This window comes from Cetorhinus maximus, unplaced genomic scaffold, assembly GCF_964194155.1.
Source record: "Cetorhinus maximus unplaced genomic scaffold, sCetMax3.hap1.1 HAP1_SCAFFOLD_1113, whole genome shotgun sequence".
Lineage (NCBI taxonomy): Eukaryota > Metazoa > Chordata > Chondrichthyes > Lamniformes > Cetorhinidae > Cetorhinus > Cetorhinus maximus.
In genome coordinates, this window is record NW_027597055.1 from 15,832 (window position 1) to 34,009 (window position 18,178).

Below are 18,178 nucleotides of genomic sequence, written 5' to 3' on the forward strand. Positions count from 1 at the left end.
GGTACGTCAGGATGAATCAGCACCTTCATGACTGGTATGAAGCTGGTGATGCCCTGACTCACGCCATCGTTTCACTCGCAGGAACCTGGATTCAAACCCATGGCCAAATAATAGAAAGCTGGGCTCAGGACCTCCGCTCTGCCCAGAGGCCCCCTGCACAACTGCCCTCCCTCCACCCATAGTAGACTGGTCGCCATGGGCAACAGAATCTGACGACTGACTGTGATGTGATAACTTGTATTTATATTGCGCCTCTCTCGCAGTCAAACACGCAAAGGTGCTCCACAGGAACCTTATCACAGAAAACTTAAAACTCAACCACAAAAGGAGATATTAGGACAGGTGACCAAAAGCTTGGTCAAAGAGGTAGGCTTCAAAGAGCATCTTAAAGGAAAAGTGAGGAAGCTGGAGAGATGTAGGGAGTGAATTCCAAAATTTAAGGCTCTGGCAGCTGAAGGCACGGCCACCAATGATGGAACGACAGAAATCAGGGATACACAAGAGGCTAGGATTGGAGGAGTGCAGAGATCGCAGAGGGTTGTGAGGCTGGAGGAGATTACAGAGATAGGGAAGGAGTGAGGGGTCATGGAGGGATTTGAAAACAAGGGTGAGAGCCTTTCCACAGACCTAAAGGGAAACCCACAGGAAATAAAGAGGAAATGATTTAGTCACAATTCCAACCACCAGTGACCAACAATTAGATCAATTTTTAGAAGATTACCTTCACTATCAGGAAATTCTTCGACCATCTGAAAAGGTTGAGGATTTTCCTGTAAAATGCAGGTCAATAATATGAAATGAAAAGGGTGAATGGCAAAAGCTTTCATAACAGTTAAATCTGTTGAAAATTCTTATGCAATTTCTTGTATGTTCAGACACTGGTGTGTGAGGTTTGTGTGTACAGGGCTAACCGGAATGAGTGTTTCATGTACCTTTAGAATTCCCAAGCTGTTCGTTTCAAGTTGGTGTGGTAAATCTATAGTGAAGAAACTTAAAATGGAGAAGCTAATTCAAGTTAAGGTGTCGCATAAGAACACAAGGAAAAGGAATGGGAGTAGGCCATACTGCCCCTCGAGCCTGCTGCTTTATTCATCAGCCCTTGGCGAATCTTCTACCTCAACTCCATTTTCTCATCTGATGCCCCTTGCTGGCCAAAAGAAATCTATCAGATCAACCTCTGTCTTGAATATACTCAACACCTCACAATCGACCACTCTCTGGGGTAGACAGATTCCCAAAGATTCACAGCCCTCTGTGTGAAGAAATTTCTCATCTCAGTCCAAAATGGCCGACCCTTTATTCTGAGACTGTGACCCCCTAATTCTGGATTCCTCAAATGAGGAAACTGCCTCTCACCATCTCCTCTTTCAAGCCCTCTAAATATTTTATACATGTCATCGAGCTCACCTCTTCTAAGTTCTGGGGAGTATAGACCTATTCTACTCAATCTCTCCTCTCAGGACAATCTCCTCCCAGCGATCAGCCTCGTGAACCTTTGCTGCACTCCCTCTTAAACATGTAAGTCTTCCCTTACATAAGGAGACCAGAACTGTACACAGTACTCCATAATTGTAGAAAGTCTTCCTTATTCTGATGAGGGCTAAGATAGCATTCCTAATTTCTTGCTGTACCTGTATGTTAATTTTCTGTAATTCATGTACAAGCTCACCCAGGGCCATCTGAATACTAACATCTCCCAGTCCGTCACCCTTTAAAAAAGATACTTTGCTTCTTTACCCCGCTGACCAAAGTGGGTAACTTTGCTTACCTCCCCTCCCCAACCAGGTTACCCAGGGGAGGAAGTTCCCAAAAGCAACACAAAGATGAGCATTAAGATGGAAAGCTTTTATCAGGTACTTACCCTCGGATCATTGGGGTCAGTCTGTTCAGGTTGCACCATCAGAGGGTCAACCCCTGAGCCGGAGGGTGACCCAGCATCTGATGGGCTCAGCACAGGGGTTTCAGCTTGAAATTTTGCTAAGGCATTCGGGCTGTTCTGCAGTAAAGCCTCCCTCTCATTCCGAGCTTCGTTGACATCATTGTCCATCCTCTCATTGCCTCCACATTCAACTGCTCCCCTTCTTTGAGCCTGGCTTCCAATATCCTATGGGGAGAAGATGGGGGGTTAGGCTTCACACTGGGTCTCCAAACAACTGTGCAGGAACTGTCCAGTCGATGATTTCCGATGGGGGCTTGAGGGAAATAAACTTGCAGGACTACGGGGATAGAGTGGAGGAATGGGACTGACTGGATTGCTCTACAGAGAGCCGGCATGGACTCGATGGGCTGAATGGCCTCCTTCTGTGCCAATAAGGATTCGCTGAAGGTTTGTAGCAGGATGTGTGGGGGATTCGGATGCAGTTTCTAACAGGTCTGCGTGGAGGGTGGATACATTTGCCTGTTTGACACCTCTCGTTCCCCCACCTCAGAAAACCATGGCGCATTTTGTGACAAAGGGGAGCTGGGACAACAACTTGTAAGGGTTGAGGGTTGGGATGTGGTTGAGGATTGAGGAGGAATTAATCAATGGGCAGAAAAAAAAATGAAGTGTTATTGCTGTGAACAGCAGACCAGGAAAGAATGAGAACAAATGGAGCCTTCAGTGGAATGCAGATAGCGAGCACTCCCCAGCCCAGGTGCCCAGGAGAACAGTGTAGGATGTTTGTTAAATTCTCGATGCCTGTAATCAGTTTAATATGCCCTCCTGGGGAGAAATTACCGAGTAAAAGCTATTGATCACCACCACCCTTTAAATCAATTTTTTATGACAGGTTTGACATTCTCAGTGATCACCTCACTGTCTTCGGCAGTCCACCTTCCTAAATCTGTTCCACTGACGGTGCCCTTTCCCTTGTGTGTAAGTACTGAGCTTAACACAGCTCCCGGTATAGAGTCACCACCGGCAGCCACCTCATCCTTCCCCGTGATCGAGTAACCAGAACGTATGAAATAGGGGCAGGAGTAGGCCACTCGGCCCCTCAAACCTGCAGCTTCCTTTAGTAAGATTGTGGCTGAACTTCTATGTCAATCCCAATGCCCCGTTCTTTCCCTGATTCCCTATAGATCAGTCTTGAATATCCTCGAGGCCCTAGTGAGAATATAGCCTTTGAGGGTAGAGAATTCCAAAGGTTCACAACCCTCCAAGCGAAAAAATTTCTCCTCATCTCAGTCCAAAATTTCCCCTTATCCTCTCAGCATCTCCCCTGTCCAGCCCCCTCAGATTTTTATATGCTTCAATGGGATCACCTCTCATGGGATTACATAGGATATAGAGCACAGAAACAGGCCATTCGGCCCAACCAGGCCATGCTGGTGTTTATGCTCCACTCCACCCCTCCACCCATCTTTCCTCATCTAAATCTACCACCGTAATCCTCTATTCCCTTCTCCCTCACATGCTTGTCTGGCTTCCCCGTAAATACATCTCTCAATCGTCCGAAACTGCAAAGGAGAATATAGGGCCTATTGAGTTCTGAGGGCCCATCCCAGCCTTCAGTAGCAACAATACAACACCCCACGCCTGGGTCCCGCTGACAATATAACCATCCCAGTGTTGAAGACAAAACGCAAATGGCAGAAAGCTACCACCAGCTATTTAAATCTCGAGCCGGGAGTTTGTAAAAGCAGAGGTTTCTCCATCTCCCTCCCCTTTGTTCTGTATAGCCCTACAGGGGTAGGGCATGTCCTGACTTGCCCTCACTAATTCAGAGTTACTGCAGCCTGGCCCTATAACATTAAGGAGGATCAATCTGGGTGTTTAAACAAGAGCTGGAGATCTGGGTCCTATCAGTAGGACGTTAACCATTTACTCACCTGTGGTAGGTGCTCGTCCTCCAGAGCCTCACTTCCAGGATCTGTAACATAGAGACGTGACACTCACATCACAGACATAAAATACAAAGAGTACAAATGTCCAAAACATCCCCCCAATTCCCCAGATGGTGGCCTGCATGTTATGTCATTCATACTACATCGTCACTGGTACAAGATATTCCGAAAATTGGCTCACGACTGGGATTCTTCAAGGACCAGGGGAGAGTGGGAATCATCGGGAGCGGGGGTCAGGGGTGTAAGGTTAGGAATGAAGCACTGGATTTTAGCCCACAGTTATCACTCTGCTCATCAGGATTTCCTGTGCCCCTGAATCCACGCCGCCCTCCCTCATTGCCCAGTGACAGTCTCGTCTGGTCCCCATTTCTCACTTACCTGCAGAGTCCGGTTTGCGCAGCCATGTGTTAACCATTGAATGGATCGCTGCAGGGAATAAAACGAGAGAAACAATCACAGCAATTTCATTGCTGTTAGATACAAGACAGAAGGCCAGGGGTTCAAGGCAGTGCGACACCAAATGCAGGCTCACATTCTATACAATGTCCGAGGGGCAGTGCCGAGGGGGCGCTGCACTGTCCGAGGGGCAATGCCGAGGGGGCGCTGCACTGTCCGAGGGGCAGTGCCGCGGGGGCGCTGCACTGTCCGAGGGGCAGTGCCGAGGGGGCGCTGCACTGTCCGAGGGGCAGTGCCGAGGGGGCGCTGCACTGTCCGAGGGGCAGTGCTGAGGGAGCGCTGCACTGTGGGAGGGGCTGCCTTTCGAGTGAAAGGTTAAATCGAGACCCCTCTGCTTTCTTGGGTGGATTTAAAAGATCCCATGGCAATATGTCAGGGGAGCGGGGGAGTTCGCCTCAATGTCCTTGCCAACATTTATTCATTGTGCTTTTCGTCATTTATCAGCCTGGTGATTGTGGGATCTTGCTTTTGCACAAATTAGGACTACAACAGAGACTATGTTACAAATGTTTGTTATTAGTTGTGAAGAACATTGGGACATCCACAAAATTGTAGGTAAACCAGAGACAGGGAACAAGGCCTGAATCCGATTGATTTATTAATACACTCACTGTGAAACTGTTCCTTGCATCGAGTCTTCTTGCAGCAAATGATCGGAGAGACACACAGAATAATCAGCATAACAAGCAACACCACAATCAAAGCAATGGCATCTGAAAGAACAGGAGATTCCAGTCATTAACACGTAGGTCACGGGAACAAAATAGAACAGCTCCTTTTAAAGAAGCACGGAGAGTATAAAAACGCTCACCTCCCGATAGCGTTGCCGTAGAGGTTTCTGCCATTCCACACACAGTATCTGATGTTCGAGAACATTCAACCTTCACAATCTGACCTTCTGGACAGCTAGAGAATCAGAACAGATGACAAGAATATTCAAACCACGGGAAATGGTCTTATCATTGAACCTAACTGCATTGCACCTGTCCTGGAGTGTTTGCTGGGACAGTGTAGAGGGAGACATACTCTGTACAAAGCCCCGTGCTATACCTGTCCTGGTTGTGATTGATGGGGATAGTGTAGAGGGAGCTTTACTCTGTATCTAACCCTCTGCTGTCCCTGCCGTGGGAGTGTTTGATGTGGACAGTGTAGAGGGAGCTTTACTCTGTATCTAACACCAGGCTGTACCTGTCCTGGGAGTGTTTGATGTGGACAGTGCAGAGGGAGCTTTACTCTGTATCTAACCCCGTGCTGTACCTGACTGGGAGTGTTTGATGTGGACAGTGTAGAGGGAGCTTTACTCTGTATCTAATCCTGTGCTTTACCTGCCTGGAAATGTTTGATTGGGACAATGTAAAGGGAGCGTTACTCTCTATATAACCCTGTGCTGTGCCTGTCATGGGAGTGTTTGATGGAGACAGTGTAGAGGGAGCTTTACTCTGTATCTAACCCCGTGCTGTACCTGACTGGGAGTGTTTGATGTGGACAGTGTAGAGGGAGCTTTACTCTGTATCTAATCCTGTGCTTTACCTGCCTGGGAATGTTTGATTGGGACAATGTAAAGGGAGCGTTACTCTCTATATAACCCTGTGCTGTGCCTGTCCTGGGAGTGTTTGATGGGGAGAGTGTAGAGGGAGCTTTACTCTGTTTCTAACCCTGTGCTGTACCTGTCCTGGGAGAGTTTGATGTGGACAGTGCAGGGGGAAATTTTCTCTGTATCTAACCCCAGGCTGTACCTGTCCTGGGAGTGTTTCATGTGGACAGTGTAGAGGGAGCTTTATTCTGTATCTAACCCCATGCAGTACCTGTCCTGGGAGTGTTTGATGTGGACAGTGTAGAGGGAGCTTTACTCTGTATCTAACCACGCGCTGTACCTGTATTGGGAGTGTTTGATGTGGACAGTGTAGAGGGAGCTTTACTCTGTACTAACCCTGTACTGTACCTGTCCTGGGAGTGTTTGATGTGGAAAGTGTAGAGGGAGCTTTACTCTGTATCTAACCCTGTGCTTTACCTGCCTGGGAATGTTTGATTGGGACAATGTAGAGGGAGCGTTACTCTCTATATAACCCTGTGCTGTGGAAGTCCTGGGAGTGTTTGATGGGGACAGTGCAGAGGGAGCTTTACTCTGTATCTAACCCTGTGTTGTACCTGTCCTGGGAGTGTTTGATGTGGACAGTGCAGAGGGAGCTATACTATGTATCTAACCCCGTGCTGTACCTGTCCTGGGAGTGTTTGATGTGGACAGTGTAGAGGGAGCTTTACTCTGTATCTAACACCAGGCTGTACCTGTCCTGGGAGTGTTTGATGTGGACAGTGCAGAGGGAGCTTTACTCTGTTTCTAACCCTGTGCTCTACCTGCCCAGGGAGTGTTTGATGGGGACAGTGTAGAGGGAGCTTTACTCTGTATCTAACCCCGTGCTATAGCTGTCCTGGGAGCGTTTGATGTGGACAGTGCAGAGGGAGCTTTACTCTGTATCTAACCCTGTGCTGTACCTGTCCTGGGAGTGCTTGATGGGAACAGTGAACAGGGAGCTTTACTCTGTATCTAAGCCCGTGCTGTACCTGTCCTGGGAGTGTTTGATTGGGACAGTGTAGAGGGAGCTTCAGTCTGTATCTAACCCCGTGTTGTACCTGTCCTGGGAGAGTTGGATGTGGACAGTGCAGAGGGAGCTTGACTCTGTATCTAACCCTGCGCTGTACCTGTCCTGGGAGTGTTTGATGTGGACAGTGCAGAGGGAGTTTTACTCTGTATCAAACCCTGTACTTGAACTGGCCTGGGAATGTTTGATTGGGACAATGTAGAGGGAGATTTACTCTCTATATAACCCTGTGCTGTGCCTGTCCTGGGAGTGTATGATGTGGACAGTGTAGAGGGAGCTTTACTCTCTATATAACCCTGTGCTGTGCCTGTCCTGGGAGTGTTTGATGTGGACAGTGTAGAGGGAGCTTTACTCTGTATCTAACCCCGTGCTGCATCTGTCCTGGGCGTGTTTGATGTGGACAGTGTAGAGGGAGTTTTAGTCTGTATCTAACTGTACCTGGCCTGGGAGTTGTTGAGGTGGACAGTGCAGATGGAGCTTTACTCTGTATCTAACCCTGTGCTGTACCTGCCCTGGGAGAAATTGATGGGGACAGTGTAGAGGGAGCTTTACTCTGTATCTAACCCCGTGCCGTACCTGTCATGGAAGTGTTTGATGGGGACAGTGCAGAGGGAGTTTTACACTGTATCTAACCCCGTGCTGTACCTGGCCTGGGATTGTATGATGGGGACAGTGGAGAGGTAGCTTTACTCTGTATCTAACCCCGTGCTATAGCTGTCCTGGGAGCGTTTGATGTGGACAGTGCAGAGGGAGCTTTACTCTGTATCTAACCCTGTGCTGCACCTGTCCTGGGAGTGTTTGATGGGGACAGTGTAGAGGGAGCTTTACTCTGTATCTAAGCCCGTGCTGTACCTGTCCTGGGAGTGTTTGATTGGGACAGTGTAGAGGGAGCTTTAGTCTGTATCTAACCCCGTGCTGTACCTGTCCTGGGAGTGTTTGATGTGGACAGTGCAAAGGGATCTTTACTCTGTATCTAACCCTGTGCTGTACCTGTCCTGGGAGTGTTTGATGTGGACAGTGCAGAGGGAGCTTTACTCCGTATCTCACCCATGCTGTACCTGTCCTGGGAGTATTTGATGTGGCCAGTGTAGAGGGAGCTTTACTCTGCATCTAACCCTGTGCTTTACCTGGCCTGGGAAAGTTTGATTGGGACAACGTAGAAGGAGCTTTACTCTCTATATAACCCTGTGCTGTGCCTGTCCTGGGAGTGTTTGATGTGGACAGTGTAGAGGGAATTTACTCTCTATATAACCCTGTGCTGTGCCTGTCCTGGGAGTGTTTGATGTGGACAGTGTAGAAGGAGCTTTACTCTGTATCTAACCCCGTGCTGTACCTGTCCTGGGAGTGTTTGATGTGGACAGTGTAGAGGGAGCTTTACTGTGTATCTAACCCCGTGCTATAGCTGTCCTGGGAGCGTTTGATGTGGACATTGCAGAGGGAGCTTTACACTGTATCTAACCCCGTGCTGTACCTGTCCTGGGAGTGTTTGATGTGGACAGTGCAGAGGGAGCTTTACTCTGTATCTCACCCATGCTGTACCTGTCCTGGGAGTGTTTGATGTGGACAGTGTAGAGGGAGCTTTACTCTGTATCTAACCCTGTGCTTTACCTGGCCTGGGAATGTTTGATGTGGACAGTGCAGAGGGAGCTTTACTCTGTATCTAACCCCGTGCTTTACCTGTCCTGGGAGTGTTTAATGTGGGCAGTGCAGAGGGAGCTTTACTCTGTATCTAACTCCGTGCTGTACCTGTCCTGGGAGTGTTTGATGTGGACAGTGCACGGGGAGGTTTACTCTGTATCTAAGCCCGTGCTGTACCAGCCCTGGGAGTGTTTGATGGGGACAGTGAAGAGGGAGCTTTACTCTGTATCTAACCCTGTGCTGTACCTGTCCTGGGAGTGTTTGATTCTGGACAGTGTAGAGGGAGCTTTACTCTGTATCTAACCCCGTGCTGTACCTGTCGTGGGAGTGTTTGGTGCAGACAGTGTAGAGGGAGCTTTACTCTGTATCTAACTGTACCTGGCCTGGGAGTGTTTGATGTGGACAGTGCAGATGGAGCTTTACTCTGTATCTAACCCTGTGTTGTACCTGTCCGGGGAGTGTTTGATGGGGACAGTGTAGAGGGAGCTTTACTCTGTATCTAACCCCGTGCTGTATCTGTCCTGCGCGTGTTTGATGTGGACAGTGTAGAGGGAGCTTTACTCTGTATCTAACTGTACCTGGCCTGGGAGTGTTTGATGTGGACAGTGCAGATGGAGCTTTACTCTGTATCTAACCCTGTGCTGTACCTGTCCTGGGAGTGTTTGATGGGGACAGTGTAGAGGGAGCTTTACTCTGTATCTAACCCCGTGCTGTACCTGTCCTGGAAATGTTTGATGGGGACAGTGCAGAGGGAGTTTTACACTGTATCTAACCCCGTGCTGTACCTGGCCTGGGATTGTTTGATGGGGACAGTGTAGAGGTAGCTTTACTCTGTATCTAACCCCGTGCTATAGCTGTCCTGGGAGCGTTTGATGTGGACAGTGCAGAGGGAGCTTTACTCTGTATCTAACCCTGTGCTGTACCTGTCCTGGGAGTGTTTGATGGGGACAGTGTAGAGGGAGCTTTACTCTGTATCTAAGCCCGTGCTGTACCTGTCCTGGGAGTGTTTGATTGGGACAGTGTAGAGGGAGCTTTACTCTGTATCTAACCCCGTGCTGTACCTGTCCTGGGAGTGTTTGATGTGGACAGTGCAGAGGGAGCTTTACTCTGTATCTAACCCTGTGTTGTACCTGTCCTGGGAGTGTTTGATGTGGACAGTGCAGCGGGAGCTTTACTCTGTATCTCACCCATTCTGTACCTGTCCTGGGAGTGTTTGATGTGGACAGTGTAGAGGGAGCTTTACTCTGTATCTAACCCCGTGCTGTACCTGTCCTGGGAGTGATTGATGTGGACAGTGTAGAGGGAGTTTTACTCTGTATCTAACCCAGTGCTGTACCTGTCCTAGTAGTGTTTGATGTGGACAGGGCAGAGGGAGCTTTACTCTGTATCTAACTCCGTGCTGTACCTGTCCTGGGAGCGTTTGATGTGGATAGTGTAGAGGGATCTTTACTCTGTATCTAACCCTGTGCTGTACCTGTCCTGGGAGTGTTCGATGTGGACAGTGCAGAGGGAGCTTTACTCTGTATCTCACCCATGCTGTACCTGTCCTGGGAGTGTTTGATGTGGACAGTGTAGAGGGAGCTTTACTCTGCATCTAACCCTGTGCTTTACCTGGCCTGGGAAAGTTTGATTGGGACAATGTAGAAGGAGCTTTACTCTCTATATAACCCTGTGCTGTGCCTGTCCTGGGAGTGTTTGATGTGGACAGTGTAGAGGGAATTTACTCTCTATATAACCCTGTGCTGTGCCTGTCCTGGGAGTGTTTGACGTGGACAGTGTAGAGGGAGCTTTACTCTGTATCTAACCCCGTGCTGTATCTGTCCTGGGAGTGATTGATGTGGACAGTGCAGATGGAGCTTTACTCTGTATCGAACCCTGTGCTGTACCTGTCCTGGGAGTGTTTGATGGGGACAGTGTAGAGGGAGCTTTACTCTGTATCTAACCCTGTGGTGTACCTGGCCTGGGATTGTTTGATGGGGACAGTGTAGAGGTAGCTTTACTCTGTATCTAACCCCGTGCTATAGCTGTCCTGGGAGCGTTTGATGTGGACAGTGCAGAGGGAGCTTTACTCTGTATCTAATCCTGTGCTTTACCTGCCTGGGAGTGTTTGATGTGGACAGTGTAGAGGGAGCTTTACTCTGTATCTAATCCTGTGCTTTACCTGCCTGGGAATGTTTGATTGGGACAATGTAAAGGGAGCGTTACTCTCTATATAACCCTGTGCTGTGCCTGTCCTGGGAGTGTTTGATGGGGACAGTGTAGAGGGAGCTTTACTCTGTATCTAACCCCGTGCTGTACCTGACTGGGTGTGTTTGATGTGGACAGTGTAGAGGGAGCTTTACTCTGTTTCTAACCCTGTGCTGTACCTGTCCTGGGAGAGTTTGATGTGGACAGTGCAGGGGGAAATTTTCTCTGTATCTAACCCCAGGCTGTACCTGTCCTGGGAGTGTTTCATGTGGACAGTGTAGAGGGAGCTTTACTCTGTATCTAACCACGCGCTGTACCTGTCCTGGGAGTGTTTGATGTGGACAGTGTAGAGGGAGCTTTACTCTGTATCTAACCACGCGCTGTACCTGTATTGGGAGTGTTTGATGTGGACAGTGTAGAGGGAGCTTTACTCTGTACTAACCCTGTACTGTACCTGTCCTGGGAGTGTTTGATGTGGAAAGTGTAGAGGGAGCTTTACTCTGTATCTAACCCTGTGCTTTAACTGCCTGGGAATGTTTGATTGGGACAATGTAGAGGGAGCGTTACTCTCTATATAACCCTCTGCTGTGGAAGTCCTGGGAGTGTTTGATGGGGACAGTGCAGAGGGAGCTTTACTCTGTATCTAACCCCGTGCTGTACCTGTCCTGGGAGTGTTTGATGTGGACAGTGCAGAGGGAGCTATACTATGTATCTAACCCCGTGCTGTACCTGTCCTGGGAGTGTTTGATGTGGACAGTGTAGAGGGAGCTTTACTCTGTATCTAACACCAGGCTGTACCTGTCCTGGGAGTGTTTGATGTGGACAGTGTAGAGGGAGCTTTACTCTGTTTCTAACCCTGTGCTCTACCTGCCCAGGGAGTGTTTGATGGGGACAGTGTAGAGGGAGCTTTACTCTGTATCTAACCCCGTGCTATAGCTGTCCTGGGAGCGTTTGATGTGGACAGTGCAGAGGGAGCTTTACTCTGTATCTAACCCTGTGCTGTACCTGTCCTGGGAGTGCTTGATGGGGACAGTGAACAGGGAGCTTTACTCTGTATCTAAGCCCGTGCTGTACCTGTCCTGGGAGTGTTTGATTGGGACAGTGTAGAGGGAGCTTCAGTCTGTATCTAACCCCGTGTTGTACCTGTCCTGGGAGAGTTGGATGTGGACAGTGCAGAGGGAGCTTTACTCCGTATCTCACCCATGCTGTACCTGTCCTGGGAGTGTTTGATGTGGCCAGTGTAGAGGAAAGCTTTACTCTGCATCTAACCCTGTGCTTTACCTGGCCTGGGAAAGTTTGATTGGGACAACGTAGAAGGAGCTTTACTCTCTATATAACCCTGTGCTGTGCCTGTCCTGGGAGTGTTTGATGTGGACAGTGTAGAGGGAATTTACTCTCTATATAACCCTGTGCTGTGCCTGTCCTGGGAGTGTTTGATGTGGACAGTGTAGAAGGAGCTTTACTCTGTATCTAACCCCGTGCTGTACCTGTCCTGGGAGTGTTTGATGTGGACAGTGTAGAGGGAGCTTTACTGTGTATCTAACCCCGTGCTATAGCTGTCCTGGGAGTGTTTGATGTGGACAGTGCAGAGGGAGCTTTACTCTGTATCTAACCCCGTGCTGTACCTGTCCTGGGAGTGTTTGATGTGGACAGTGCAGAGGGAGCTTTACTTTGTATCTCACCCATGCTGTACCTGTCCTGGGAGTGTTTGATGTGGACAGTGTAGAGGGAGCTTTACTCTGTATCTAACCCTGTGCTTTACCTGGCCTGGGAATGTTTGACGTGGACAGTGTAGAGGGAGCTTTACTCTGTATCTAACCCCGTGCTGTACCTGTCCTGGGAGCGTATGATGTGGACAGTGCAGAGGGAGCTTTACTCTGTATCTAACCCCGTGCTGTACCTGTCCTGGGAGCGTTTGATGTGGACAGTGCAGAGGGAGCTTTACTCTGTATCTAACCCCGTGCTTTACCTGTCCTGGGAGTGTTTAATGTGGGCAGTGCAGAGGGAGCTTTACTCTGTATCTAACCCCGTGCTGTACCTGTCCTGGGAGTGTTTGATGTGGACAGTGCACGGGGAGGTTTACTCTGTATCTAAGCCCGTGCTGTACCAGCCCTGGGAGTGTTTGATGGGGACAGTGAAGAGGGAGCTTTACTCTGTATCTAACCCTGTGCTGTACCTGTCCTGGGAGTGTTTGATTCTGGACAGTGTAGAGGGAGATTTACTCTGTATCTAACCCCGTGCTGTACCTGTCGTGGGAGTGTTTGATGCAGACAGTGTAGAGGGAGCTTTACTCTGTATCTAACTGTACCTGGCCTGGGAGTGTTTGATGTGGACAGTGCAGATGGAGCTTTACTCTGTATCTAACCCTGTGTTGTACCTGTCCGGGAAGTGTTTGATGGGGACAGTGTAGAGGGAGCTTTACTCTGTATCTAACCCCGTGCTGTACCTGTCCTGGAAGTGTTTGATGGGGACAGTGTAGAGGGAGCTTTACTCTGTATCTAACCCCGTGCTGTATCTGTCCTGCGCGTGTTTGATGTGGACAGTGTAGAGGGAGCTTTACTCTGTATCTAACTGTACCTGGCCTGGGAGTGTTTGATGTAGACAGTGCAGATGGAGCTTTACTCTGTATCTAACCCTGTGCTGTACCTGTCCTGGGAGTGTTTGATGGGGACAGTGTAGAGGGAGCTTTACACTGTATCTAACCCAGTGCTGTACCTGGCCTGGGATTGTTTGATGGGGACAGTGTAGAGGTAGCTTTACTCTGTATCTAACCCCGTGCTATAGCTGTCCTGGGAGCGTTTGATGTGGACAGTGCAGAGGGAGCTTTACTCTGTATCTAACCCTGTGCTGTACCTGTCCTGGGAGTGTTTGATGGGGACAGTGTAGAGGGAGCTTTACTCTGTATCTAAGCCCGTGCTGTACCTGTCCTGGGAGTGTTTGAGTGGGACAGTGTAGAGGGAGCTTTACTCTGTATCTAACCCCGTGCTGTACCTGTCCTGGGAGTGTTTGATGTGGACAGTGCAGAGGGAGCTTTACTCTGTATCTAACCCTGTGTTGTACCTGTCCTGGGAGTGTTTGATGTGGACAGTGCAGCGGGAGCTTTACTCTGTATCTCACCCATTCTGTACCTGTCCTGGGAGTGTTTGATGTGGACAGTGTAGAGGGAGCTTTACTCTGTATCTAACCCCGTGCTGTACCTGTCCTGGGAGTGATTGATGTGGACAGTGTAGAGGGAGTTTTACTCTGTATCTAACCCCGTGCTGTACCTGTCCTAGTAGTGTTTGATGTGGACAGGGCAGAGGGAGCTTTACTCTGTATCTAACTCCGTGCTGTACCTATCCTGGGAGCGTTTGATGTGGATAGTGTAGAGGGATCTTTACTCTGTATCTAACCCTGTGCTGTACCTGTCCTGGGAGTGTTTGATGTGGACAGTGTAGAGGGAGCTTTACTCTGCATCTAACCCTGTGCTTTACCTGGCCTGGGAAAGTTTGATTGGGACAATGTAGAAGGAGCTTTACTCTCTATATAACCCTGTGCTGTGCCTGTCCTGGGAGTGTTTGATGTGGACAGTGTAGAGGGAATTTACTCTCTATATAACCCTGTGCTGTGCCTGTCCTGGGAGTGTTTGATGTGGACAGTGTAGAGGGAGCTTTACTCTGTATCTAACCCCGTGCTGTATCTGTCCTGGGAGTGATTGATGTGGACAGTGCAGATGGAGCTTTACTCTGTATCTAACCCTGTGCTGTACCTGTCCTGGGAGTGTTTGATGGGGACAGTGTAGAGGGAGCTTTACTCTGTATCTAACCCCGTGCTGTACCTGTCCTGGAAATGTTTGATGGGGACAGTGCAGAGGGAGTTTTACACTGTATCTAACCCTGTGGTGTACCTGGCCTGGGATTGTTTGATGGGGACAGTGTAGAGGTAGCTTTACTCTGTATCTAACCACGCGCTGTACCTGTATTGGGAGTGTTTGATGTGGACAGTGTAGAGGGAGCTTTACTCTGTACTAACCCTGTACTGTACCTGTCCTGGGAGTGTTTGATGTGGAAAGTGTAGAGGGAGCTTTACTCTGTATCTAACCCTGTGCTTTACCTGCCTGGGAATGTTTGATTGGGACAATGTAGAGGGAGCGTTACTCTCTATATAACCCTGTGCTGTGGAAGTCCTGGGAGTGTTTGATGGGGACAGTGCAGAGGGAGCTTTACTCTGTATCTAACCCTGTGCTGTACCTGTCCTGGGAGTGTTTGATGTGGACAGTGCAGAGGGAGCTATACTATGTATCTAACCCCGTGCTGTACCTGTCCTGGGAGTGTTTGATGTGGACAATGTAGAGGGAGCTTTATTCTGTATCTAACACCAGGCTGTACCTGTCCTGGGAGTGTTTGATGTGGACAGTGTAGAGGGAGCTTTACTCTGTTTCTAACCCTGTGCTCTACCTGCCCAGGGAGTGTTTGATGGGGACAGTGTAGAGGGAGCTTTACTCTGTATCTAACCCCGTGCTATAGCTGTCCTGGGAGCGTTTGATGTGGACAGTGCAGAGGGAGCTTTACTCTGTATCTAACCCTGTGCTGTACCTGTCCTGGGAGTGCTTGATGGGGACAGTGAACAGGGAGCTTTACTCTGTATCTAAGCCCGTGCTGTACCTGTCCTGGGAGTGTTTGATTGGGACAGTGTAGAGGGAGCTTCAGTCTGTATCTAACCCCATGTTGTACCTGTCCTGGGAGAGTTGGATGTGGACAGTGCAGAGGGAGCTTGACTCTGTATCTAACCCTGCGCTGTACCTGTCCTGGGAGTGTTTGATGTGGACAGTGCAGAGGGAGTTTTACTCTGTATCAAACCCTGTACTTTAACTGGCCTGGGAATGTTTGATTGGGACAATGTAGAGGGAGATTTACTCTCTATATAACCCTGTGCTGTGCCTGTCCTGGGAGTGTTTGATGTGGACAGTGTAGAGGGAGCTTTACTCTGTATCTAACCCCGTGCTGCATCTGTCCTGGGCGTGTTTGATGTGGACAGTGTAGAGGGAGTTTTAGTCTGTATCTAACTGTACCTGGCCTGGGAGTTGTTGAGGTGGACAGTGCAGATGGAGCTTTACTCTGTATCTAACCCTGTGCTGTACCTGCCCTGGGAGAAATTGATGGGGACAGTGTAGAGGGAGCTTTACTCTGTATCTAACCCCGTGCCGTACCTGTCCTGGAAGTGTTTGATGGGGACAGTGCAGAGGGAGTTTTACACTGTATCTAACCCCGTGCTGTACCTGGCCTGGGATTGGATGATGGGGACAGTGGAGAGGTAGCATTACTCTGTATCTAACCCCGTGCTATAGCTGTCCTGGGAGCGTTTGATGTGGACAGTGCAGAGGGAGCTTTACTCTGTATCTAACCCTGTGCTGCACCTGTCCTGGGAGTGTTTGATGGGGACAGTGTAGAGGGAGCTTTACTCTGTATCTAAGCCCGTGCTGTACCTGTCCTGGGAGTGTTTGATTGGGACAGTGTAGAGGGAGCTTTACTCTGTATCTAACCCCGTGCTGTACCTGTCCTGGGAGTGTTTGATGTGGACAGTGCAGAGGGAGTTTGAGTCTGTATCTAACTGTACCTGTCCTGGGAGTGTTTGATGTGGACAGTGCAGATGGAGCTTTACTCTGTAACTAACCCTGTGCTGTACCTGTCCTGGGAGTGTTTGATGGGGACAGTGTAGAGGGAGCTTTACTCTGTATCTAACCCCGTGCTGTACCTGTCCTGGAAATGTTTGATGGGGACAGTGCAGAGGGAGTTTTACACTGTATCTAACTCCGTGCTGTACCTGGACTGGGATTGTTTGATGGGGACAGTGTAGAGGTAGCTTTACTCTGTATCTAACCCCGTGCTATAGCTGTCCTGGGAGCGTTTGATGTGGACAGTGCAGAGGGAGCTTTACTCTGTATCTAATCCTGTGCTTTACCTGCCTGGGAGTGTTTGATGTGGACAGTGTAGAGGGAGCTTTACTCTGTATCTAATCCTGTGCTTTACCTGCCTGGGAATGTTTGATTGGGACAATGTAAAGGGAGCGTTACTCTCTATATAACCCTGTGCTGTGCCTGTCCTGGGAGTGTTTGATGGGGACAGTGTAGAGGGAGATTTACTCTGTATCTAACCCCGTGTTGTACCTGACTGGGTGTGTTTGATGTGGACAGTGTAGAGGGAGCTTTACTCTGTTTCTAACCCTGTGCTGTACCTGTCCTGGGAGAGTTTGATGTGGACAGTGCAGGGCGAAATTTTCTCTGTATCTAACCCCAGGCTGTACCTGTCCTGGGAGTGTTTCATGTGGACAGTGTAGAGGGAGCTTTATTCTGTATCTAACCCCGTGCTGTACCTGTCCTGGGAGTGTTTGATGTGGACAGAGTAGAGGGAGCTTTACTCTGTATCTAACCACGCGCTGTACCTGTATTGGGAGTGTTTGATGTGAACAGTGTAGAGGGAGCTTTACTCTGTACTAACCCTGTACTGTACCTGTCCTGGGAGTGTTTGATGTGGAAAGTGTAGAGGGAGCTTTACTCTGTATCTAACCCTGTGCTTTAAATGCCTGGGAATGTTTGATTGGGACAATGTAGAGGGAGCGTTACTCTCTATATAACCCTGTGCTGTGGAAGTCCTGGGAGTGTTTGATGGGGACAGTGCAGAGGGAGCTTTACTCTGTATCTAACCCCGTGCTGTACCTGTCCTGGGAGTGTTTGATGTGGACAGTGCACGGGGAGGTTTACTCTGTATCTAAGCCCGTGCTGTACCAGCCCTGGGAGTGTTTGATGAGGACAGTGAAGAGGGAGCTTTACTCTGTATCTAACCCTGTGCTGTACCTGTCCTGGGAGTGTTTGATTCTGGACAGTGTAGAGGGAGCTTTACTCTGTATCTAACCCCGTGCTGTACCTGTCGTGGGAGTGTTTGATGCAGACAGTGTAGAGGGAGCTTTACTCTGTATCTAACTGTACCTGGCCTGGGAGTGTTTGATGTGGACAGTGCAGATGGAGCTTTACTCTGTATCTAACCCTGTGTTGTACCTGTCCGGGGAGTGTTTGATGGGGACAGTGTAGAGGGAGCTTTACTCTGTATCTAACCCCGTGCTGTACCTGTCCTGGAAGTGTTTGATGGGGACAGTGTAGAGGGAGCTTTAATCTGTATCTAACCCCGTGCATTATCTGTCCTGCGCGCGTTTGATGTGGACAGTGTAGAGGGAGTTTGAGTCTGTATCTAACTGTACCTGGCCTGGGAGTGTTTGATGTGGACAGTGCAGAGGGAGCTTTACTCTGTATCTAACCCTGTGCTGTACCTGTCCTGGGAGTGTTTGATGTGGACAGTGCAGAGGGAGCTATACTATGTATCTAACCCCGTGCTGTACCTGTCCTGGGAGTGTTTGATGTGGACAGTGTAGAGGGAGCTTTACTCTGTATCTAACCCCGTGCTGTACCTGTCCTGGAAATGTTTGATGGGGACAGT

General features: G+C 49.2%; 1 protein-coding gene across 1 annotated transcript in view; it reads right to left on the reverse strand.

Moving 5' to 3' along the window:
• LOC144675703 (tumor necrosis factor receptor superfamily member 10B-like) overlaps positions 1–18,178 on the reverse strand; it is a 92,023-nt gene that overhangs the window by 3,421 nt on the left and 70,424 nt on the right. Inside the window, exons 5-10 of the mRNA XM_078536336.1 lie at positions 5,096–5,190; positions 4,896–4,997; positions 4,207–4,254; positions 3,814–3,860; positions 1,862–2,104; positions 722–770 (exon numbers count right to left, since the gene is read on the reverse strand). Coding sequence (XP_078392462.1) covers positions 722–770; positions 1,862–2,104; positions 3,814–3,860; positions 4,207–4,254; positions 4,896–4,997; positions 5,096–5,190 — 584 coding nt within the window. The remainder of the gene's footprint in view (positions 1–721; positions 771–1,861; positions 2,105–3,813; positions 3,861–4,206; positions 4,255–4,895; positions 4,998–5,095; positions 5,191–18,178) is intronic.